This window comes from Rhinolophus hipposideros (assembly GCF_964194185.1).
Source record: "Rhinolophus hipposideros genome assembly, chromosome: 5".
NCBI classification, from domain to species: Eukaryota; Metazoa; Chordata; class Mammalia; order Chiroptera; family Rhinolophidae; genus Rhinolophus; species Rhinolophus hipposideros.
In genome coordinates, this window is record NC_138051.1 from 41,217,991 (window position 1) to 41,242,370 (window position 24,380).

General features: G+C 39.8%; 1 protein-coding gene across 1 annotated transcript in view; it reads left to right on the top strand.

Annotated features, from left to right (window-relative positions):
• Positions 1-225: 225 nt before the first annotated feature.
• SLC28A2 (solute carrier family 28 member 2) overlaps positions 226-24,380 on the top strand; it is a gene marked incomplete at its 5' end in the record, with an annotated part of 32,918 nt that continues 8,763 nt past the window's right edge. Inside the window, 16 exons of the mRNA XM_081048928.1 lie at positions 226-306; positions 439-527; positions 12,047-12,138; positions 13,241-13,424; positions 14,791-14,932; positions 15,543-15,656; positions 16,007-16,084; positions 17,165-17,245; positions 17,680-17,760; positions 18,943-19,068; positions 19,151-19,281; positions 19,747-19,915; positions 20,137-20,334; positions 20,940-21,021; positions 22,480-22,578; positions 22,792-22,903. Coding sequence (XP_080905054.1) covers positions 226-306; positions 439-527; positions 12,047-12,138; positions 13,241-13,424; positions 14,791-14,932; positions 15,543-15,656; positions 16,007-16,084; positions 17,165-17,245; positions 17,680-17,760; positions 18,943-19,068; positions 19,151-19,281; positions 19,747-19,915; positions 20,137-20,334; positions 20,940-21,021; positions 22,480-22,578; positions 22,792-22,903 — 1,859 coding nt within the window. The remainder of the gene's footprint in view (positions 307-438; positions 528-12,046; positions 12,139-13,240; positions 13,425-14,790; positions 14,933-15,542; positions 15,657-16,006; positions 16,085-17,164; positions 17,246-17,679; positions 17,761-18,942; positions 19,069-19,150; positions 19,282-19,746; positions 19,916-20,136; positions 20,335-20,939; positions 21,022-22,479; positions 22,579-22,791; positions 22,904-24,380) is intronic.

Consider the following 24,380-nt stretch of genomic DNA (forward strand, 5'->3'; position numbering starts at 1 on the left):
TACCTATTCACAGAAATAGAAGTCTATATTTCATTATTTATTATATTAAAATTATGCTTCCAATTTCCCCAATTCTCAGTTCTTAATCAACTAAACATCTAAAGATTTTTGTTTTATTTTTCCTGGGGGCAAGACGATTTAAAATTCTCCCCAGTCCCATATTATAGAATGGTCAATCTTTCAGCGTTGGCCCTGAATTTGTTTTTCAGTTAAAGAGAATAGGAGATGAAGAAAACAAATGAAAGAGAGGCCACTGATCTGTCCACAGTGGAGACTGGTGTAAAGAACACGGGGCTGGAGCTCACGGTAATTCACCAGTTCAGTTTCTGCACAGCCTTGTGATCTGCTGCATGGCCTCCCGTAGGGTCTTTGACTATTCTCAAACCCCCCTCCCCTGCAGGGCCCTACGACTGACCTCAACTCTACCTGTGCTTACAGGAAGGAGGAGAAAATCCTGAGAGAACCAGGAGGATTGAAGAGCAAAGACACAGCCTTGGGGACGGGCTTAGACCTTCCACTCACCAGAGGTACGGGTGTTCTAGAAGTGGTTCAGTTAGGATGTGAGGAACTAGGGTGGGCTACGTGTGGCCAGTGGACTCAAGGAGATCAAAATGACCCCATTCTCAGGGAGTTTGTGGTCTTATTGTGGAGATAAGACTCACAGCCACCTTATGTTATCATATGCACTCTATATTTATATGTAATTAATTGTTATATAAACCTGTGCTGTAAATAATGGGAGTTCAGCAATATTGGTGTTGGTTGGACTGACAATAAAAATAACAACAATGAGAATAATAACAGCTAACATTTATTGAGTACTTACTATTGTGCAGAATGCTTTATGTAATTAATTTACTTAATTTTCACAGGAACAGGTAGATACTAATTTTAATCCCTTTTTTTTCTATTAGAATATTGAGGCTTAGAAATTAACTTACCCATATCATTTAAATAAAGAAAAAGCTCTTCTGGAATACTCAGACTTCGGGTGGGGAGAAAGAAAAATCAGAAAAAAGAAGAGAGAGAGAGAGAAGGACCCACCAGGAGGGATAATAGTGGAAGTGAAAAAGCACAGTCTTGGAAGTCAAAAGAGAAGGAAGAATGAAGGCACAGTCCACAGTGTTAGGTGCAACAGGGGGTCAAGGAAGGAGGTGTGAGAAAAATCCTTGATTTTGATCATGGGTTTGGTCCCAGAAAGTTGTGTGGGTAAAAGAGGTCAGATGGAAGCCATGTTCAATAGCATGGAAAAGGTGCAGAACTCATACACTGTGAAGCTTAGAAGAGGATATTAAATAGTTTCTAAGGAATATATGGATATGATCCAGAGCAGCTCCCAAACAAAAGGTTTTTTTAATTTGTTTTCTTTTTTTAGTTTTAAGAGTTAACTTAGTGACTTCATAGAGAAAATAAAATTTTAAATTCTACTTTCTTCTTCAGAAATTCACTTCTATATACAAATTAATATATATACACACAAATTTATATATATGTATATATACACACATATATATACATACATATATATGTGTGTGTATATATATGTGTATATATATATGTGTGTATATATATGTGTGTATATATATGTGTGTGTGTGTATATATATATATATATATATATATATATATATATATCAATGTGGACTTGTGGGAATAGATTAGAGGAGTTAAATCCCAGAGACACTTTTGTAGTAGAATTAGCAAGATTTAGTGATTAATTAAAACCAGCTATTCTCAGGACACACACTCAGACCCCTGTCTTTACCCTCTCTTACTCCTCTTCTTGGTTCCTCAGGAAATCCTTCATCTTATCCTTCAACACAAACTGACTTTAGCTTCTCTTTCTTTTCATTATTGTTTCTGAATTTATCCGTTTCTATAAAGCAATTCAGCAAAACATAAATATTTTAGGGAGGGTTCTTTCTGTTGTTATACATTCAAAAAAGTTTGGTGGTGGTGAGAGGTATTTGTTTTTAAAAAGTAGTAAACTTGAGCACATCTGATGGTTGAAAAAAGGAGCCAGGAGAGTCAGAAAGAGAAGGAATGGACAATGGAAGGGTGTGTTGATAGTGAGAAAAGCAATTGTCAGAACAAGGCCCTTAGAAGTTGTCAGGAGGTGGAACTGAGATTAAGAGGTGGAAATTTGCCTTGCTGAATGGGAAGGCCAGGTTTTCCTAAGACGTTAAAAAGGAGTCTGAGAAGCTGTTGGATCAGAGCTGCACTGAGGTGAAAATAAGGGGTGTAAGGCCAGAGAGTCTAAGTTTCTGTAAAGTAGGGGATGTATAAGCTGAGAGCAAAGGAGACTAGGTTAGATGAGAGCATCCCTTTCCCCTCAGCCGTGCAGACCCTCAGGGGTAGTGCTGAGTGGTGTTAGGGTCCTGGAGCTGGCTTGGCGGGGAGGCATCCTTCCTAAATTCAGGTATGGCTGGGGAACAGGTAGCACACCTGAGAGGGGCTCTTCTGCCCTGGAGGAAGGGTCACTTTTTTCTAGCTTGTTTTCTAACTACCACCTCTTCTAGTTCTTAACTCCAGAAATGAAGAGTTGGATCATAAATTTATTGGGGTGATCACTTCGTAAGTTATACAAATGTCTAATCACTGTTATACACCTGAAACTAATATACTATTGTATATCAACTGTAATTAAAAAATAAAACAATTATTTAAAAAAAAACCTTTTCATTTACATTGATGTTTTTTCATTCAAGCTAATTACTAGGAGAGAAGATAATGATCATGCCATAAACCTTGTTAATTTCAGCTCTAATTTCTGTTCTGATATGCCTAGACTTCATGTAGAGCCCAGTTAAAAATAATTAAGTGGAACTTTGGCCCCTAACTGGACGGCCTGAGCCTTCTTCCCAGGCTGGCACTTCACTTTATTACATGTGGACTACCTGCTTATTTCTCTTTAGCAGTTGTTCTAAAACTCCTATTCTCCTCAAATTCTCAACCCCCACTTATTCTACCAATCCCCATCTCCACTGCTAATTGCTATATAATCCAATATCATTTCTTTTCAAGAAGTTTCAGTATTTTTGTCACTAATTCCCTCATGCATCACGGTAATAACACTTATAATATTACTGTATAATTTGTCTTTGTCCTTTCTTTTTTTTCTTTCTCTCCGAAAAAGAGAAGTCTCTCTCATTTTCTTTTTCTTTTTTTTTGCCAATCTGCCTTTCTGCTTTTTAATTAAGGTGTTTAGGTCATTTGCATTTAATGATTTAAAAATACCATCTTGCTATTTACTTGTTTCTATTTGTCTTAATTGTTCTTTTTTTCAATATATCAAATTTATTTCTCCTATTTTTAGTTTATTTTTCCCAGTTATCCATTAAGAACAGATTGTCTTTTCAGTGGTTACCCAATATTACATTCCTTCAATTAACTACAATTACACCATTTCTCTGATTTTATGAAAATTTTCTTAACAATAATATTTAGGATTTGAAGAACATTTTTTATTTTATTTATTACTCTTGACTCCACAAAGTGAAACCAGACAAATAAAAAGTAAAGGCCCAGTTCATAATTAATGAACTCAAATGTTTACCCAGAGCCTTCCTCTAATTTCTGGATTGCAAGTAAGCATATTTTTTAACTGAAATATATTTGACATATAACATTAAGCAAATTTAAGGTGTACACATGTTAATTTAATATATTTATATATTGCAATAAATACAATTGCCATTGTGGTGATAATTAGCACCTCCATCACATTACATAAAGTTTGTTTCTTTATAGTGGTTGGAATCATTAAGTTCTAGTCTCTTAGCAAATTTGATAATTATTATATAGTATTATTGTCTATATTCACTATACCGCACATTAATTTCTAGGGCTTATTTACTACTCATTGCAAATTTGTACCCTTAAACAACATCTGTCCTATCCTCCCATGACCTAGTAACCACCATTTTATTTTCTGTTTTTACGATTTTGGATTTTTTATATTCCACATATAAGTGATACATAGTACTTATCTTTCTCTGTCTGACTAATCTCACTTAGTATAATTTGCTCAAGTCCTTCCATGTTGTTGCAAATGGCAGTATATTCTTTCTCATAGCTAAATAATATTCCATTGTGTGTGTGTGTGTGTGTATTACATCACATTTTCTTGATCCATTCATCCACTGATGGACACTTAGATTGTTTCCGTATCTTGGCTATTGTGAATAATGCTGCAATAAATATGACATAATAAATATGAATATCTCTTCAATATTCCGTTTCATATTCTTTGGGTATATGTACCCAGAAGTGGAATTGCTGAATCATATGGTAGATCTATTTTAAATTTTTTTGAAGAACCTCCATATTGTTTCTCATAGTGGTTGAACCAATTTACATTCTCATCAATAGGGTACAACGGTTTCCTTTTCTCCACATCCTCGCCAACACTTGCTATCTTTTGTCTTCTTGATCATGGCCATCCTAACAGGTATGAGGTGATAGATTATTGTGGTTTTGAGTTGCATTTCTCTGATGATTACTGATGTGGAGCATATTTTTATGTACCTGTTGGAATTTGGGTATCTTTTTTGGAAAAATGTCTGTTGAGTTCCTCTGCCCATTTTTGAATCGGATTGTTTTTTGTTGTTGTTGTTATTGAGTTGTATGGCTTCTTTATATATTTTGGATATTAACCACTTATCTGATACATGGTTTGAAAAAAATTTTCTCTCATTCTGTAGGTTGCCTTTTCATTTTGTTAATTGTTTCTTTTGCTGTGCAGAAACTTTTTAAGTTTGATGTAGTCCCACTTGTTGATTTTTGCTTTTGCTGTTTGTGCTTTTGGTGTCATATCAAAAAAAATCATTGCCAAGGCCAGTGCTGAGGAGCTTCTTCCCCACGTTTTCTTCTAGGAGTTCTATGGTATCAGGTTTTATATTTAAGTCTTTGACCCATTTCAAGTTAACTTTTATGAATGGTATAAGATAGGAGTCCAATTTCATTGTTCTGCATGTGTTATCCAGTTTTCCCAACCCTATTTGTCATAGAGACAATCCTTCCCTGATCGGGTGTTCTTGGATCTCTCGTCAAATATTAGTTGACTGTATATGTGGGAGTTTAATTCTGAGCTCTCTATTCTGTTCCATTGGTCTATGTGTATTTTTATGCCAGAACCATACTATTTTTATTATTATAACTTTTTGGTACAGTTTGAAATAAAAAAGTGTGATACCTCCAGCTTTGTTCTGTTTCCTCAGGATTGCTTTAGCTATTTGGGTTTTTTTTGTGGTTCCATACAAATTTTAGGATTATTTTTTCTATTTTTGTGAACTATTTTGATGGGGATTGCGTTGATTGCGTAGTATGGACATTTTAACAATATTTCTTCTGATCCATGAACATGGATGTCTTTCCATATTCTTTTTTAATACCTTTCTCTTTGTATGCCCTTTCCTCTTTTTATGCATTCTTTCAGATTAATTGAATATTTTTAAATGATTATGTTATCTCCTTTGTGGGCTTATTAGCTGTAACTCTTCGTTTTGTTATATAAGTGCTTTCTTTGTGTTTATAGTGTACATCTTCAATGTAGCAAGTCTACCTTCAAGTGATATTATACCCTTTCACATATAGTATTAGAATCTTATAATAGTATACTTCTATACTTCCCCTTCCAGTCTTTATACTACTGTTGTTTATGTTTATACATTTTACTTCTACATGTTATAAACCCCATATTACACTGTTATTATTTTTGTTTAAACAGTAAATTATCTTACTATATGCTCCAACTTAAATGTACCTGCACCTGCATGAATCCTTATCTCTACCCTCCTCTATCAGAAGGCCTACTTTCCCTCAGTCTGAAGCCAACTTCATTACCCACCTTCTTCTTCTTCTTTTTTTTGAAATGAAGATAGCTTTATTTTATTTTCATTATCAAAATGATACATGCTCCTCATAAGAAATTCAAACAGTACAGGGAAAAATATAAAGAATCAAGTAAATATTACCTGAAATCCTCATTTTGTACATCTTTCTGTGTGGATATACAGTATTACACATACTTCTACTTAGGTTGTACATAAATATTCTGTCCTAGAATCTGTTGTATATAACTTATCACATCAGATATTCTAGCTTAATCATACCATACCCCGTGATCACTTAAAATGTCCTATAAGTTCCTTTTTAAAAAATGTTTTTTATAATCATTACCCATTTTCTTAATCCCATCCTTTTCTATCCCCTTCTATAGGGCTCTCCTTCCCCTTCATGTTCAGTTACTCCTCCTCCATTAGACCCTTCCCCAATCTATAAGTGTACTCAAGTTTCATTCTTTTACAGTAAACAAACAAACAAATCAACCTTACCTCAATCTTGTGATGTAGTTTTCCTTCATGGCTAAATTTCTTGGAAAAGTGGGATTTACTTGCAACAATCTTTTCTCACCTCCCCATTCACTTTCGGCCCAATGCAATCTAGTTTTCACTACCACTAGTCAGCTGAAATTCTCTTACCCAGGTAAGCAATGAAACCTACTTATCAAGTCTATTGTATGCACTTTCATTGGGAATCTCTGCAACATGATCCCTTTGACCCTTTCTTTCTTGAAACTAATTTTACAAATTTTAATGACACTACACCCTCCTAATTCTTCTACCTCTCTGTATGTTCTTCGTTGTATGTTGCTTTTCAGGGTCTGTCATTTGTCTTCTCTTTTCACTTCTACACTTAATGTCTTGATTCATAAAGCCACATCTGAACTCTGCATCTTTGTTCTAAGCTTCAGCCTTACATATCTAACCATTCACCAAACATCTGTACCTAGATGTCACATATATACTTCAAATTAAACATTGAAACCAAACTCCTATCAGCATAGGTTTGAGGCTTGCCTGCTATGCCAGGACTGGAGCTGGGCTCTAGGCATACAAAGATGAATAAACTCACATTTCCTCCTCATGTCTGTTTTTCCTCAGCTATGGACATCCTCCTATATTCTCTATTTTGGTGAATGTTTTCACCCTGACTGAGTCACACATGGCAAGAACCTCATTGTCATCCCAACTTCACTCCACTTAATGTTGATTCTCTCTTCTAAATACCTTTGCCATTCACTCCTATTATCAGTCCTCTTCTGCACCTTCAGTTACTTCCTAAAGGCCCTCAGTCCATCTCCCACCCCACTCCCACCAGAGAAGTCTATCTAAAACACTTATCAGCTTGCATTATTACCTTGCTTAAATTCTTCAATGGCTCTCCACTTCCTACAAGATAATATCTAAATTCCTAACCATGCATATAATAATCTGCATGACCTGGCTTCTCTCCTTTACAAGCTTTCCTCCCACTATCCATTTACATGCTCCCTGTTTCCCAGTGACAGCAAGTCCTACTGTTCTTTCAAAATGCTAGGCTCATTCAAGTATGTGTTTACTCTTCTAGAGATATCCCAACGTTCTCTTCTAACTCCCTGCAAACTTCCACTTAGCAAACTTCTTCCCCTTACCTTTCATATCAGTTCATCTATCCTCTCCTTTGTGAAAGTGCCTTTGACATTCACAAGCATACTTACATGCTCCTTCTTTTCTACTCTCTTAGCAATCATAAGTTTAGAATTCTGGAATGATCCCTCTGGATTCTAGTCTTACATCTCTAATTAGAAGCTACTTGGAGTAATGGAAAGATCTGGGCATTAAATCCTAACTCTGCCACTTGCTGGCCGGCTCAGTTTCCTTGCTCATAAATTTACAATATGAACTTTGTGTTTTGGGAGAGGATGACTGATGAGGTCTTGCAGTGTCTGGTAAAAGGTGCGTAATAAATAGTATCTGGTTTTTCTTTTCTTCACAAACTTAAAAAAAAACGTAGTCCATATATGCTCACAGTCCCCAGCAATTCTGCTTTTACTCAGTTGTTCTCCTGTAAACAGCTCTCTCAAACAGAATCAGCCACCTCTTCACTGCCAAATCTAGCCTCTTCTCATTTGTCATGTTGCCTAATTTTATACATCATTGAGTATCACTGACCTCTCCTGCTTAAACATCATTTTTATTTCTCACTTTTCCTCCTAGCTCCCCAACTGCTTTACTAGGTCTGCTCTCTCTTCTGGCTGCCCTATCAGCGTGTTCTGACTTTCTGGGAGGATGGTGGTAAGCCTGGTAGGCATGGGTGGAGATGTGTGGATGGGCAAGACAGGTAGATGGGTGTGTGCTGTACAAGTTACCAGCAAGGAGGTCTGGAAGGGCACCTCAGGCCTCTGTGGAATGTCAATGCAAGTCCCATGTGAACAATTTTAGGCAGCCCTTCTTTGCTGGGAGCTCTTCCTTATCCCCTTTCATTTTGTTTATTATTAAGGCCTGAGCCTGATACCAATAGCTGGATGAGCTAGAGCTCATTTGTCCTCAAATTCCTACTGAAATCATTTTTCAAAATGTATAAATAGGGGTAAATTGTATCAGCAGAGGAAGTCCATGATAGGCATTAACCATATTTGAGAAATCTTTGCTAACAGAACTAAAGGGTTTGACTCAAAAAGGCCATTGAAGGTAGAGTCATGACTCTCCCTGATGAGTGACAGAGAGCACCTTATCTGGGAAGACTCCACTGTCTGTTAGAACCACTAAGTTGGGAGAACAGAGTTCTCAATGGAAGAAGTTGAGGGTGAGTTGAAGGACTAGTTAGAAATCCCATCACATAGGTCCTTCTTGTCTTTGTGGACCTTTGGCATTGGGTATACACTGTTAGTGTGAAAAAGATATCTGATGTTTTCTGTTATCTGAAATGGATACAGCAAGCAGAGATTTGGGTACAAAGTGGAGGGAGAGTTCTTTCAAAGACAGTACATCAATACAACTCAGAAAACCTGGCTGTGTTCTGGTTTAGGTTCCCTTCTCACTCTAGCTAGGCTGATGGCTCTCAGAATGGTCATCCCCAGGTGCTCAGTCTGTACCTCCAATGTAACTTTTCTGGCTTCCATCTGATAGACCTTTCTCTTGCGTCCTCTGGTTTTCCAACTCCTATTTGGCTTCCCACTTTGGCTTATTGACAACCTTTGTGCTTCTCAGACTCCATTTCTCTTGGACAATTTTCTCTTCGACAATTTTGGTAACTGTTCTTGAGTGCCTAACAACCACCCAGCTCTCCTTGTCCATCCAGTTTGAAACCAGTTGTATACACAGCTTTGAATCTGGTAAAGTGGTAGCCAGTACAGTACCACTGACCAGTTCTTTTTATGCCATCATTAATATAAAACCTTTGACTCCTTGAAAAGATCCTGGTCAATTCTGCCTGGAGGCCCTCAGACGATCATTTATTTCTGGGTTGACTCATTTCCTTTCTTTCAGTTCTTACTTCAAGCTAAAGGAGCAAAGATTCACCCAGAGCAACAATGTCAACAGTCACTAGAGATGGATTTTCTGAAAGCTGTCCTAAACTTTCTACTCTAACGCTCAACAATAGCACCCCAGTCTCTGGGATTTTCCATAGCTGTCTCCTTTAGTTGAGTTTCCATGTCTTGTAGATAGGGTCACTGAGAAAATGCATGTACACTCTTGCTGCTAGGCCTGGCCTATAGTGCCCTCTAATGTTATGTTTAGCTAGCATGACCTACCACCCCTTACCCTTTTCTGTTTTGTCCTATCACTTGCAGCTTCAGGCAGTAAGGCATGTGAGAGGGTTGTTAGTGTATATCTGGAAAGCCTCCCATGTACATACTGGGAGAACTTAACAGTGGGTACATACTTCACAACAAGTTATGGGCCAGTATTGAGTTTTACCATCTATCAGATAGATTTCTTCTCAATTCAGCTTCCGGATAGGATGTAATAGTAACTCTCAAACAGTGCCATTATGTAAAATAAAGAGCTTTGTAGTATTAGCAAGATCCTGGGCCAAGCAGGATACAGGATCATGAACACCTACTCACAGGCCTCTATGCACTGCTTCTCAATTGGTTTAAAGGATGAGAAAGCATTTTTCTTTTTTCATTTGGAATGCACCTAACTGACTTTCTTTAAACCAGAGGTCCAGTTCCAACTTGATATTTCTAGGATCAGGTTGTTAATGGGTTTTGCAGAAATGAGTGTTCTTAATTGAATTTTGGTTGTACCCACTGGCCTTCAGTTCCCAGGACGTGGTCAAATCTGGTTACAGGTGAGGGCAGAAATGTTTTCCTTTTCCAGAAGTGATTTATATTTACTCTTGGTCTAGTGTATGCCCCTCTTATTTTGTGGTGGCCTTGTGGAACTGGCGTTTGACTGGGTATAATTTTATATTAGCTTCACCTAGTGTATCAGTTTGGGTCCTAACAGGAGATAGATAGCATGCTTAAATTAGGATAATTAGAGGAGGCTTAATTTACAAAGAGACCATCACAAAGATGTGTGCAAGATGTGGTGGAACCACAGGAAACGATGGTACAAGAACGTGAGGCTAGAGGCATTGAACATTTACTGTTTCTAGGCCCAACGGGACAAGACCTGAGAGAACCCAGAAAGAGAGTCATTTAAAGAAGACCTCCTCAATACCAACCTCAGTCTTTTCATACACTCTGATCTCCTTCTGGGTCCCCCTGGCAGAATCCAACCAGATAAGCCAGAGGGCATGGAGGCCCTTTGGTAGAGTCCAGAGGGCTAGATTGCCTGGGCATAGAGCAAGGTGGAGAGTAGGTCTGGAGGAGCCAATCAAAGCTATCTGGTACACAAGAAGTCTAGGATTCAAAGTAAAATAGTTCCTTGCTATGCTTTGTGAATGATGTTCCAATGATAAGTAATGTCCTTCAGGTATGCTGACACCTCTAAGCAACCCTTTTTACTCACTATGTTTTCTATTAAGTATGGAAAGGTAGCAGAGTCCTTAGGATCCTAAGGTATCCTCTTGAATTGATTCAGTTGGGTGGTGACAGATTGTTTTCTCCTCTCTCAGATTACCTATATCTGATAATACACACTCTACTTTGCTAACACAGGGCTGGGATCCCTGCAGAACGGGAAATGAGGAGGAGGAGGAGAATGAGGAGAAAGAGGAAAAGGAGAAAAGGAAGGCTATATATAAGGAACAGAGGGAGCATGTTAGATGGGAGACGCAGCAATGGAGAAAGAGCCAGGAAAACTGTGAGTCAAGACCCCAAGGCGTTTGGAGTTAGTGGCTGGTCCTAGCCCTGGCTAAGCTGTCCTGCCTCAGCAAGATGACCTGCTGGCACCTTCTTATGGGCTCACCTTTGGAGCTTTAAGAGTTTGGAAATTGGAGCTTTTTGCTCATATGACTACAGTGTGCTGAGGATCCTCGGGACTGGCAAAGAGAGGTGAACCTGGAATGTAGGTAAGGTGCAGCATTGGATGATGGTGAAGAGCTCAGATTCTGAAGCCAGACTGCCTGAGTTTACATTCTGTCTTTTCTCCTTACAGCTTCCATGACCTTGGGAAAGTTACTTACTTCTATTTTCTAGTTTCCACATCTGTAAAATGGGAATTATAATAGTAACGACCTCAAGAATTCTTAGGAGTTATTATTTTAACGTTCTTTGAAAGAGCCAAGCACGTAGAAAGCACTATATAAATGTTAAATCAAACTTGAATAGTTCTACCTGCTAGGCATTTTCTCTCAAGCCCTGCCCATCCAGGGATTCTTGGTGTTTTCTTTCCAATCTGTCAATGCACATCTGATTGTTCAGAGTTATGGGTTTGTGTGGGTTTCAGGGAGGAATGGTCAAAGTTGCATCTCAGAAGAAAAGGCCCTTTTCTGAATCTGGAAGCTGAGTAATCCCTTGTCCCTGGGAAACAGGGAAGTAGTAGGTCCCAGGAGCCTCTCCCTGATGTGACCAGTATCCACCTATGTAGTAGGAGATTACTGAAGACATTGCTAGTCCAGGTTGTGTAGGGTTATTCTGACCTGCTGCCCATTGGTAAGTTTCAATCTGGCCTTTTTGGCATTGCTGGAACATTACCTAATGTCCCTCTGATGAACAATTTTCCTCATTGATTAAGAGAAAGTTCTCCCTCTGGCCAAGTAATCTAAGTTGTGGGCATTGATACAAATGGGATGGAGTAACTTTTGTATCTTAATTTTTGGGTTCTTACCAGGAGGAGCCTACAACCTTTCACCAGGGCAAGAAGTTTCTGCAAAACACATGCCGGCTTGTTCAAGAAGATCCTGCTGGGCCTGTTGTGTTTGGGTGAGGTACTGGGAATTCCTGGAAGTGAGAGACACATTGTTTTAGGAATATGACCTTGTGGCAAGACAACTTCTAGACAAAAAGCAAATTTATTCACAAACCGATCTAAAGGGATATATAGATGTTAATTACTGGTAGTTGAACTATAATTTATTGAGTTGCACGTCTAGGAATCAGTAAAATCAGTAAAATTTTGAGAATAAAGTATTTTTCAAAACTGTACTATTTGATGGGCTTACGTATTTCAGGGAATCTGGGCTTGTCTCTATTTTAGTGTCTGGATTTGCAGGGCATGGTTCTTGTAGTCTTTACAAGAGAAGCTTGTGGTATACATTCCTTATTTGCTGGCTTACTAGTAAGATTAACGATATAAAATTTTTAAAAAATCAGCAAACCACTATTTAAATTACATTGTCAGTGATATATAGGACTTTGACATCAATATTAGAGGCGGCTGGGATAATGAGAACACAATTATATTTTGGGGTGAGTTAAAGAGCCATGGGGTAAGGACCATATGACTGTACAGTGAGTCCTCACTTAACATCCTTGATAGGCTCTGAAACTTTAAATGAAACAACATATAATGAAGCCAATTTAACCATTGGCTCGCTGATGTAAACATGTTAAGCTCCTAGGAATCTCATCAATGATATAACCAATATTGAATGAAATAACATTATTTGAGGACCTGTTATATTTCCTAGTAGTAGCCTTGTTTATGTGATTTTGCTCGAGAGGAAAGGCTAAAACGACTGGGTTTATAAAGTTTTAAGAAAAGATGACTTTTGAAGAGTCTAATGTTGGGTCTGATCAAATGTACTCCCAGGGATAGAAAAGGATATCACATAAAGTAGAAGATATTTCATTAAAGACAAGTGAAAATATGCCATATTCAAACTGTTCCTTGGGAATCCTCAAGAAGAAAACAGCCATCTAGCTTGACCTTGAGAACTGCAGTTCAGTCTGACAACTAGGGCAGGTTGGCAAGGTCGCTGGAGGGTTTTTCTTGCTTGAAGTCCCAGACATTCATGACAAGCGCTTCATTTGCCCCTGGGGAACTCTGACTTGCTGATCTTTACTCTGCACCTTCTCCTTTCAGCTTATGCTGCCTACTTCTTGGCAGCTTGTATCTTGGATTTCCAGCGGGCACTGGCCTTGTTCGTCCTCACCTGTTTGGTGCTCTTGGTCCCAGTTCACCACTTTCTAAAAAGTTTATTTGGTAAAAAATTAACAAGATGTCTGAAGCCCTTTCAAAACTTCTGCCTAAAGGTTTGGATGAAATGGTGAGTGAGATAAGGATCTCAATATACCTGGTCCCAAAACTTGTCCCAAACCCCAGCCTGCTTCCCCTTTTCTCCTGTGGCAGTTCCTGAGCTGTCTCTTAGACCCTCACCTATATTTTCAAAACCAAGGATCAGACAGCAAATGGCAACAGGTCTCTGAGCACTGGACTTTTGTCCAGTTTCTTATAGCTTCGTGTCTCAACAGTGCTAGGGGCAAGAGGGGTTAAGTCTCAGAGAAGAGTGTCAGTCTGTTTCAGTAAGCTTTCAAATTGATTTGGTGGTCATATGTGTCTCCCTTAGTTCCCTGATTCTTTTTATGCTTTTTTCCATCTAGTCTTCCAAACTTTCTGCACCCACTGGTGTCTTTTACAATTCCTTAGAGTTTAATGAGCAAATTTACTATTCAGTGTATTCAGAACTGGATTCAACAGCAGCCACAGCTCATCTAACTGACTATGGCATCCACACATTCTTTGCTCACAGGCGTGGAATGACAGAATAACTTCCAGACTCTCTATAAAGTTCCTCTTTTTTGCCTATTTTCCAATGGATGTGCAGAAAATCAGTGTTAAGAATATCTGCAGCAGCAATAATTTGGGGAAACATGCTAAACTACAACCAAAATTTTGGATCACTGATGTATTTGACACTTAGGAGACAAAGAAAGCTAAAAGGACTCTAATCGTTAGCCAGGTAGATTCTGGAAGCCACATTTTATTGACTTTAAGTGAGAATAATTCCAAAATTCAACCCTGACTTGTAATGCTTTTTGTTGTCGCTGTTGTTCCTGATCTCAATGGTCAACATGCTCTTTTTGTTTTGTTTTGATATATGAGCTCTGTTCTAATATTTTTCCCTTGAATTGAATTGACTCCTACATTCAGACATGAGGTAACCAGTCTGTATATTGCCTAGCATGTTTGGTACATCAAGGGACCATAGACCACAAGTAGTTGATTTGTGGCTTAGCCTTTACTCTTGCCCTTGGAGTTGTTGGAAATTGGGTGATCCATGGGTGATCATGCATACTTTTCCTCCTTTAAAAAAATATTTTGGCTATTCATTAGAGCAGTCTTAGAGAATGAGTCTTATATCACATCTTACTGATATGGAAACTTGAGGAAAGGAAGTCATGTGATTTGTGTTCTCAGATTTGACTCTTTCAACGTCATTCTGTGAGTAAAAGAGTTGGGAGAGGTGGTACCTAGGAAACTACCATATGAATGATTCTCAAGCTATATCTCTTGTCCAATCTACTGAGTTATTTCACTTTTGCTCGGATGAACTTCTACTTTTTAGAGGTAAGTTTAATTATTTGTTATTCGTTCACTGAGCTGATGACATGGTCTTGGCATTCCTTCTTCAGGGTGTTTGCAGGAGTCTTCTTGATTGGCCTTATCCTGTGGTTGGCTCTAGACACAGCCCAAAGGCCTGAGCAGTTGATCCCCTTTGCAGGAATCTGCATGTTCATCCTCATCCTCTTTGCCTGCTCCAGACACCACAGAGCAGTGAGTTTGGGGTATGCAGGGTGGGCCGAGGGCCATGTGTTACTAATTACAAAGTGCATGTGTCAAGTATTTGATTACAAAGGCAGAGACCTAAGTTCTTCACAATCTCTGGAATTTGCCTGTGACAATTTTGCTCCTAAGAGAAGTTTTAAAGAGAAGTTTATCTCAGATACCACTTATTTTTAAATTGTAGATTGTGATCTATTAGTGAGCCTTAATATCAATTTTGTGGATCTAGGCCAGTGTTAAAGAAAGAACAAAAGAAAAAAAAATGGAAAGAAAGAAAATAGAATACAAGAGAGAATCAGCTTGCATTGCACATAGCAATATTAAAGTATTGGTTTCTGGTGCTTTTATTCACATGTATGCATTTGACACATGTATGTCATCTAACCTGTAGACACAGTTTTAAAGTTGTATTGACCTATGTGGCTCTTTACATATTACTGCCCTGTGTCCCCTGCTCCTTACTCCATTTTACCCCAGATTTATTGTTAATATCCTAGGTTGGTTCCACCCAGAGTACATGTACCCAAGTTTAAAACGCCAACCAGGTAATGAACAGGTAGGTGTAGAACTCACATTGGAATAATGTTTTTCTGGGTTGCAGGTGTCCTGGAGGGCAGTGTTTTGCGGTCTGTGTCTTCAGTTTGTCTTTGGGATCTTGGTCATCAGAACTGATCCTGGATTTAATGCATTTCAATGGCTGGGAGACCAGGTTCAGGTATGAGAAACTGAAAGCTAGGGCTCTGCTTTTTTAAAACCCTAGAGAAAGGAGATATGGGAAAAGCATGTGGAGATTGATCTGTGTCTTATTAATGACTGTCGTAGAAGATCTGGTGGACCAGAAAGAGTATAATGGGGTACAACTAATCACATAAATAAAGGGAACTGAACTGCTGAGTCCTCTGCCATTCAATGAGCAGCTCATGGGGACATAGCCTGCCCCCATGCTGTCACTGGGAGCCCCGCCTCAGTAGTAGCAGTAGGACCTACTCATGCATGAGGCTGAGCCCATCTTCTTCTGTGTCCTACCTGGCTTCACTCTCATTCACTCTCTCTCTTTTCTTTCAGATTTTCCTGAACTACACTGTGGCTGGCTCCAGTTTTCTGTTTGGAGATACGTTGGTCAAGAATGTCTTTGCTTTTCAGGTTGTATCTGTTTTGTAGGCAGGAATGAGGGCCAGTGTGGGAGGAGGTATAAAACCGGATGAAAATGTGTGTCCAAGTGATCAGCCAGTCTCTATACCTATTTGACCCTAAGAAGAGGATTTGATCCCATTAGTAGAGGAAAGAGCATTAATCTCTCGCCTTTTGATCATTATCATACTGAAATTGGAATAAAACAGGAGTGGGGGAGGGAGGCTCAGAAAACATCTCCTTGTGGCTTCATACTGATGGCATAATAGATTTGTGACACATTTAAAATTTATTCCTAACCTAGCTTGTGTTTTAATAGCCACTAGTATCTATACTGTATCAGCTGCTCTTGGAAGCCTGAAAGCTTAATTTAGAGGCCTGAAACAGAGTCCATTATGGCATACACGTGTACATTGAATGTACAGTAGCCCGCCCTTCCCGTGGGGGATACGTTCCTAGATCCCTAGTGGATGCCTGAAACTGCAGATAATACCTAACCCTATATATACTATGTTTTTTCCTACACATACATATCTATGATAAAGTTTCATTTATAAATTAGGCAATTTCACAGATAGAAGATGCATTCTTGTCATAGATCTTAACAACCTCAGCATATGATTCTTTTTCTTATTGAGAACTTTTACCTTTCCACTTAAAGGAAGCACTTTATGGCTTCCCCTTGGCATATCCAAATTGCCAGCATGACTACTCTTGTACTTTGGGGCCATTAAGTAAAATAAGGATTACTTGAACACATGCACTAAGTACTGTAACAGTTGATATGATTTGATAACCTGGGCAGCTACTAAGTGACTAACGAGCAGGCTGGTAGTATATCCAGCATGTACATACTGGTTAAAGTGATGAGTCATGTCCCAGGAAGGACATAGCAGGACAGCACAAGATTCCAACACACTATTCAAAATGGCACACAATTTAAAACTTATGAATTGTTTACTTGTGGAATTGTCCATTTAATATTTTCGGACTGTGGTTGGCCATGGGTAAGTGAAACCACAGAAAATGAAACCATGGATAAGGTGGGGATGACGGTAATATCTCTCTAGTTGCCCATCATTCTCATTATAGGCCTTACCGGTCATTATTTACTTTGGATGTGTGATGTCCATTCTCTACTACCTGGGCCTTGTGCAGTGGGTCGTGCAGAAGGTGAGTCGTTCTCCTTCACCAGTCAGAAGGCGGACTTTCATCTTGTGGTCTGTCAAGAAGCATGAAAATGACACTTACTTTGGAAAAATGCTCAGACATAGGATCTAGAGTGCTAGAACTAATATAAAAAGGCAAAGCATGCCTGATATCGGGTGGTCAGGCCCAGGCTCTAGTTGGGCTTAGGGGCAGAGCAGGAAGAGAAAACTTGCTGGACTACCATTTCATACTGAGTTTTAATCTGCTAGTTCTGGAATCCAAGTCCCAAGGTCTGGTCCAGATTCTGTTTGTAACTTGTTTTGTGGCCTTGGGTTTGTCACTATACTTCTCTAGGCCTTTGTTTCTTTACTAGTGAAATGGAGCAGGGGGTTTTGCTGGATGGATACTCTCCAAGATTCTTGCTAATGTTAATGGTTTAGGTCTCTGTATCCATTTAGATTGCTTGGTTTTTGCAAACCACCATGGGCACCACAGCCACAGAGACCCTGGCTGTGGCAGGAAACATCTTTGTGGGTATGGTAAGTACCCTGCGGCCTTCTGATCTTCTTCTTTCTGGAGAACAAAGAGTATGGCAGAAAACAGGTAGAGAAAAGTGTGGTTTTCTTTTAAAAAGGCAAATAAATGAAGACGATATGGGCAGGCAATCGCTGATGAAAGAAAACTCAGAAGCTCAAAGGAAACTCAGCTCATTGCTTTTACCCTTCATGTGTAGTAATACTTACCCGGGTATACTCACTGGGGACATCCTTAACCACCAATCCAACTTCTTACACAGGAATTTAGGGAAACATCCCGTTCTAAATCTCATCTCCTTTCAGGGGCTATGAAGGATGTTTGCTCTATGTTCTGGTTTCTCCCTGTGATCCTCGCTTTCCAGGGTCTCAAAGGAGGCAACAGCTGGCCTTGTTCAGGGCTAACACCAAGGCTCTTCCCCATAATACCTGTTTAACATGTTTATAGAGTAGGTGCTCAATATATGCTATTGGTTGACTAGCTCAACGTTAGAGACAATGGCTTATCAAATTAACAAGGAGTTAGTGTTGAGGTCTTTCTCTTCAAAGGCCCTAGGCTGATTAACTGTTTCTGAAATGTTCCCAGAGTATTTTTTCATATTAGGTTGGTGTGAAAGTAATTGTGGTTTAAAAGGTTAAAAATAATTGCAAAAAGCACAATTACTTTTGCACCAACCTAATACTTCTGCCATAGCACTCCATAGTTTGCTGAAATTATCCATAATCACCTTAGTTTCCTCTGCTAGACTATAAGCTCCTAACAGTAGGAACTTTGCCGTGTTGACATTAATATCCCTAGCATCTAGTACAGTACTAGGCACATAGTGATCACTCATTAAGTGATAAATAACATTGTCTTAGGTCGATGCCAGATACAGTTGACACAAAAGAAAACTCAGAAGCTCAAAGGAAACTCAGACATCAAGTACAAAAGAGGCATACCATTTCTCTTCTATTTGTTATAAAATTTAAATAGATGAAACAAACATGTATGAGAATAGATGAGAACAATGCCAGCCAGGATATAATTAGGTGCCAGAGAGAGGGTGAGGCAGATGCTAGGAAGGCCTAAGAACAGATCTCAATACTGGAAGCATCCCCACACTAGAGGGATGTGTCCCTGGGGTTAGGGTGGGCACTCTGGGGTGGGGACCCTCTTGAATCTGATTCACTTCTCTTCTTTCATAGACAGAGGCACCTCTGCTCATCCGTCCATACCTCGCAGACATGACTCTCTCGGAAATCCATGCAGTGATGACTGGAGGATTTGCCACCATTTCGGGCACTGTGATGGGAGCCTTCATATCTTTTGGGGTAGGCATACTCTGTTCAATTACCACCGGGTAAGCCCAAGTCTGGGTTCTGCAGACACTGATTCCTGACTCTGGCCTTACAGATTGACCCATCATCCTTGATTTCTGCCTCTGTGATGGCTGCTCCTTCTGCTCTTGCCTTGTCAAAGCTGGTATATCCAGAAGTGGAAGAATCCAAGTTCAAGAATAAGGAGGGGGTAAAATTGCCCCGTGGGTGAGTCCAATGAAGTATATAATTTGGGAGATGGTAAGGTCAGGGCAGAGTCAAGAGTGGTGCTTGTGGGAAAAAAAAAAGAGTGGTGCTCGTGGTGGCAGAGACTTCAAGTCTCTCTCCTGGAGAAGGAATAATATGATTCTATATCCCCTCTTGTCTACTACCTCTGCTTCTAGTTAATGATGTTGATTTTCTTCAATTGTTTAACCTTCCCACCTGCCTCTATCTTCTGCATGCCAGTATACTTTGTCCTTGGTGTCACTGCAATTGTATGGGAATTAAATCTGATATTGCTTCAGAGTAATTTCCACCAAAATAGTCCCTAAGGAACCCCTATCACCTCTCAAGTTGGTCTTGCACCCTCTTCCTGCATGCCTGCACCACAGGGAAAGTGGGATTTCTGTTTTTTGATGGGCTGAAAGTAATCCAGAGACTATATTCTTCTCCTCTGCCCAATAACTACAGGAAGGAGAAGAATGTTCTGGAAGCTGCCAGCAATGGAGCCACAGATGCTGTAGGCCTCGTTGCTAATGTAGCAGCCAACCTGATTGGCTTTTTGGCTGTGTTAGCCTTCATCAATGCTGCCCTCTCCTGGCTAGGGGAGTTGGTAGACATACAAGGGCTCACTTTCCAGGTGAAAAATTACATTGGTTGGGCTGTCTCTCTAGGGTGTGTTTAAGTTGTCCTTGAACTGTGCAAGCCCTCTTGACTCACAGTGAGCTAAAAGAGCCTGGATAGAAGGGGAGAGGAGACTGAGTTAAACTCCAGGGCAAGTCCTTGGGTTATAACCTGTGAATAAATAACCTGTGTTATTTATTCTTTGTTTTCCTGGGATGTCTCTTTCTTTTCACCTAGTTGATCTGCTCCTATGTCCTAAGGCCTGTGGTTTTCATGATGGGCGTAGAGTGGGCAGACTGTCCGATGGTGGCTGAGATGGTGGGGATCAAGTTCTTCACAAATGAGTTTGTGGCCTATCAGCAACTGTCTCAATACAAGGACAAACGTCTCTCTGGAGTAGAAGAGTGGATCGGCGGTGAGAAACAATGGATTTCTGTAAGTGACAATCCAGAAAAGCATAAATCGTCTGTGGGCAGACAGAAAGTGTTACAAAAAAGATTATTTCACACCCATGGATCCCTTTGCAGTGTCCCAGGCCTAACCACAAAGAAAGCACAACAGTATGCTTCTTAGCTGCAGGGCCATAGCTGCCCTGAGGTCTGTGTGATATTCTTCCCTCAGATTCTGACCCAACTTCTCTCTATGACGTAATTGTTGACACTTTACAGTTGGGTCAGTCTAGGGTGCACACTATTTTTGAAGGTCTAAGGTTCCCTCTTCATTTATAAGTTTAAATTGCTACAAATAGATTCTCTTTTCTCTCTTTATCTCTGCCCTCTCAATTATCTTCATTCCTAGGCCTTCTCCTTATTCATAGGCTTCAATAGGAAGAGTGTTGGGCAAAGAGGCCCATGGTGGCTTCCATATCTTTATTCCTGTAATAACTCAGGAAGTGATTACTTTCCGAGCATCTTTTCCACATTCCTCAGGGTAGTGTGGACAAGATTGGGGGTTCTAAGATCTCTGGAACTTCTATCATGATGATATGACTGCTCACCTGGGACTGAGTTTATTCACTTATTTATTTTTGTGTTCCCTAGGCGAGAGCTGAAACCATTACAACATTTTCACTTTGTGGATTTGCCAATCTCAGTTCCATAGGAATCACACTGGGAGGCTTGAGTGAGTTCATTCATTTTCCCAACTACCCAAACAGCCAGCCACATCCCAGCTCTGTAGAAGGCAGCCCTGGTGTTTCAGTACAAGTTGAAGCAAGACAGAGAAGCTGATATGAAATGGAGCCTCTCAGGAGGTAGTTAATTTGGAGTTAAGGCAACCATGCTATCTGGCTATGCATGGGGCCCAGGCTGGGTTTACAATCTCAACTTCTGTTACTTTTTTTCCTTTCAATTGGAGGCCCAAAAGACGAGTTTTACTTTTATTTTCCCTTTGAGGAAGATTACAATATTATTTTTCCATTAAATGGGCATAGTACATATATAAGTAAAGATATATCTATATCTATCTATCTATCTATCTATATCTATATCTATATCTATATCTATATCTATATCTATCTATCTATCTATCTATCTATATATATATATATATATATTTTAATTCAGTAGCAAAGGTACTTTCTGAAATTAGGCTGCTCACCAGTTGTCTTCACAAAAGTAGGAGTCACACAAGGAATCAAAAGACAAATAAAAGTATCAGACACATAAGGAAGAGAAACAGAGTGAGTGGTGTGAAGTGTTGGGTTAAAAGCTACAAATCACCAGGTGTGGGAGGATTGAGTATTTGAAGAAGACACAGATACATTTATACTGCTGAATATATTGCTGAATGTGAATGATGGTTGGAGGAAATAATATGAAGAAAGTGGAGTTGTCTTGGAGGGCAGGGACACGGTGAATGACTAGCAGACTTGAAGAGTTTGGAAGATCCAAGTTAGAAACAGAGTATAAGAAGAAATACAACTCAGTGTATCCATTTTTATGGCACTCATATTCTGGGGTAGAATAATTAAGTTAATTTGTTTGGTAGCTGATTTGAACAATTTAAAGGTGAAACAATTTCCTTTCGGTTTATTCCCCGCCTTCTGTTAAACACTGGTCTGTGCTGTTCTAATTCTGATACCTGATTTACTGTCTGATTGTGAGACTGCCATCGAGCAGTGGGACGTGCATAATGTGACTAAGGCGTCATGTGACTAAGGCTTAGGTGAATGTTGGCCTCCTTATCCCTCTGGCTCAAAACAGTCCATCTAATTCTGGTCCCAGCTTAAGAGCGCAGGGATCAACGAGTGTACACCCAGGCATTTGAGCCTATCTGGAGCAACCCAGAGCTTTGTTTGATCTAGATCCAAGTTGGGAATGTTGTATCAGAATTACTGAACCACTGAAGTTAGAGTCAGACACAGTCCTTGACCTGGGGATGTCTGAGTTAATGACCCCTCAGGACTAACGTATATGCACATTTCTTAGGATACTGCTGGCTGGCCTCTGGTGGTTAGTGGTAAAAATGCTATTCTTCTGCTGTGCTTTGTTCCTCTGCATTCTTCTAAATGGGGGTTCATGGGATATACTCGTTGCCTGGTGGGAAAGAGATCAAGTTATTTTGTTTTGTTGTCGGCAGCCTCAATGGTTCCCCACCGGAAGAGTGATTTATCCAAGATTGTGATCAGTGCCCTCTTCACAGGGGCCTGTGTATCCCTCATCAGTGCCTGCGTGGCAGGTATGTACCTCAGCTTAGTCTCTTGGCAGAAATCACTTACCTAGATCCTGACAAGGTCTCTTTCAGAATATGGATTAAACCATCTATCTCACAGATGCATAGAAAAGCACCTGATCTACAACATTCTGAATTCAGACCCAAATTACTAACATTAAAAGCGTTCAGGAACATGTGCAAAATATTCTCCTTAGTATCTCTGTCTCCTTTATCCAGGAATCCTCTATGTCCCCAGGGGAGCTGAAACTGACTGTGTCTCCTTCCTAAATGCAAGTTTCACCAATAGAACCTATGAGACCTATGTGTGCTGCGGAAGTCTCTTTCAGAGGTGAGTCCAAGATCCCTGCTTCTTATACGCTACCCTCCACTCAGGAGTCATCTGGGAGTGGAAAGAAATAAGGTCTTGAGAGTGATCGTGTGGACGCTGAATAGTGTTTAAGAAGGAAGGTAGGTATTTGTGATGGTGTAGATCTGTGTTCTTTTCTCTTAGTAGATGCATCTTCAGTATTATGTTTAGTATGGACAAGTGACAGATTTCACCTGTATTGGTGAGGTACTGAGAAGTAGAGGGGCAGGGGAAGAAGTACGGAAGTGTGGTTTCCCCGATAAGAAGTTACTTACTGTCTTTATCATGACTGGAATATAGATAGGTTATAGGTGAAGACTTGGCAATGAGCTTAAGTAGCTAAAAAATTACGGGCTTCTTCAGACAGAAATGACAACTGAGAAAGGATAAAGTTGATATGATAAAATCATGATGCATTCAGATAGTGTGAAAATGAACCAATTTCTGGGGTATTATAGTAGTTTTCTGGTTCCTTAAGTATGGAGCTTGGAAGTCACCACTCCATTCTAAAAATAAGTAAAAAACACTAAATCTGAAAAATCAATAATTCCTTTTGGATTTATAAGGGAGGTGAGGACACAGGGCAAACCACTGCCCCCATGATTGGAGAGACAGGTGAATATAGGAAGTCATGGTTACTGGAGCAGAGACACATGAGTAGAAACTGCTGCAGAAACCTAGGCAGGGGCAGCACGATCTGAAAGTGTAACTGCTGGAGGCTTAGTGAGGACAAGTCTGAATGTCAAAAACTCTGGAGTGGGGCAGTCATAGGGGGCACCCACACACTTTTGTGAGTTTTATCTCCAGGAGCTAGACCCAGTTCTCACAGTAAATAACCCCAAAAATGCCCTCATGCTTCCAGTAGGGGAAGGGAGAAAATGAACCCTTTTGAAATACACCAGAGACTCTTGGTTTTTTGTTTTTTTATCAAGAACTGCTCTCAAGGGAAACCAGTTAACCACAGCCTAGTCTGCTGGGGTATCATCAGAGCCTAACTGGCCTGAGAGAAGGGAAACACCCAACTTCAGCCCACTCTAGCCAATCCTGTCCCACCTAAGGAGGGAGAAAACAACTGAGAAATACTTGCGAAGTTCACAAGTATTCACAAGTCCAGAGGCACAGGTTCACTAAAAGAATGAGACCTAGTCAGAGTACTATATCATACGTCCCCCCTCCACCCCCATCTTACTACCATCACATTACTAAAAGCCTATTTACAGCAGTTTCTTTTTTTTATGTGTATATCATGTCTGGCTAATAAGAAGAAATTACAAGACACATTAAAAGGCAAAAAACACAATAGAGACAGAGCAAGCATCAGAACCACCCATGCAAGGGTGTTGAAATTAATCAGATTGGGAGTTTTCAACAACTGTGATTAATATGCTAAGGGCTCTAATGGATAAAGTAGACAACATGTATGGACAGATGGACAATGTAAGCAGAGATATAAGAATCC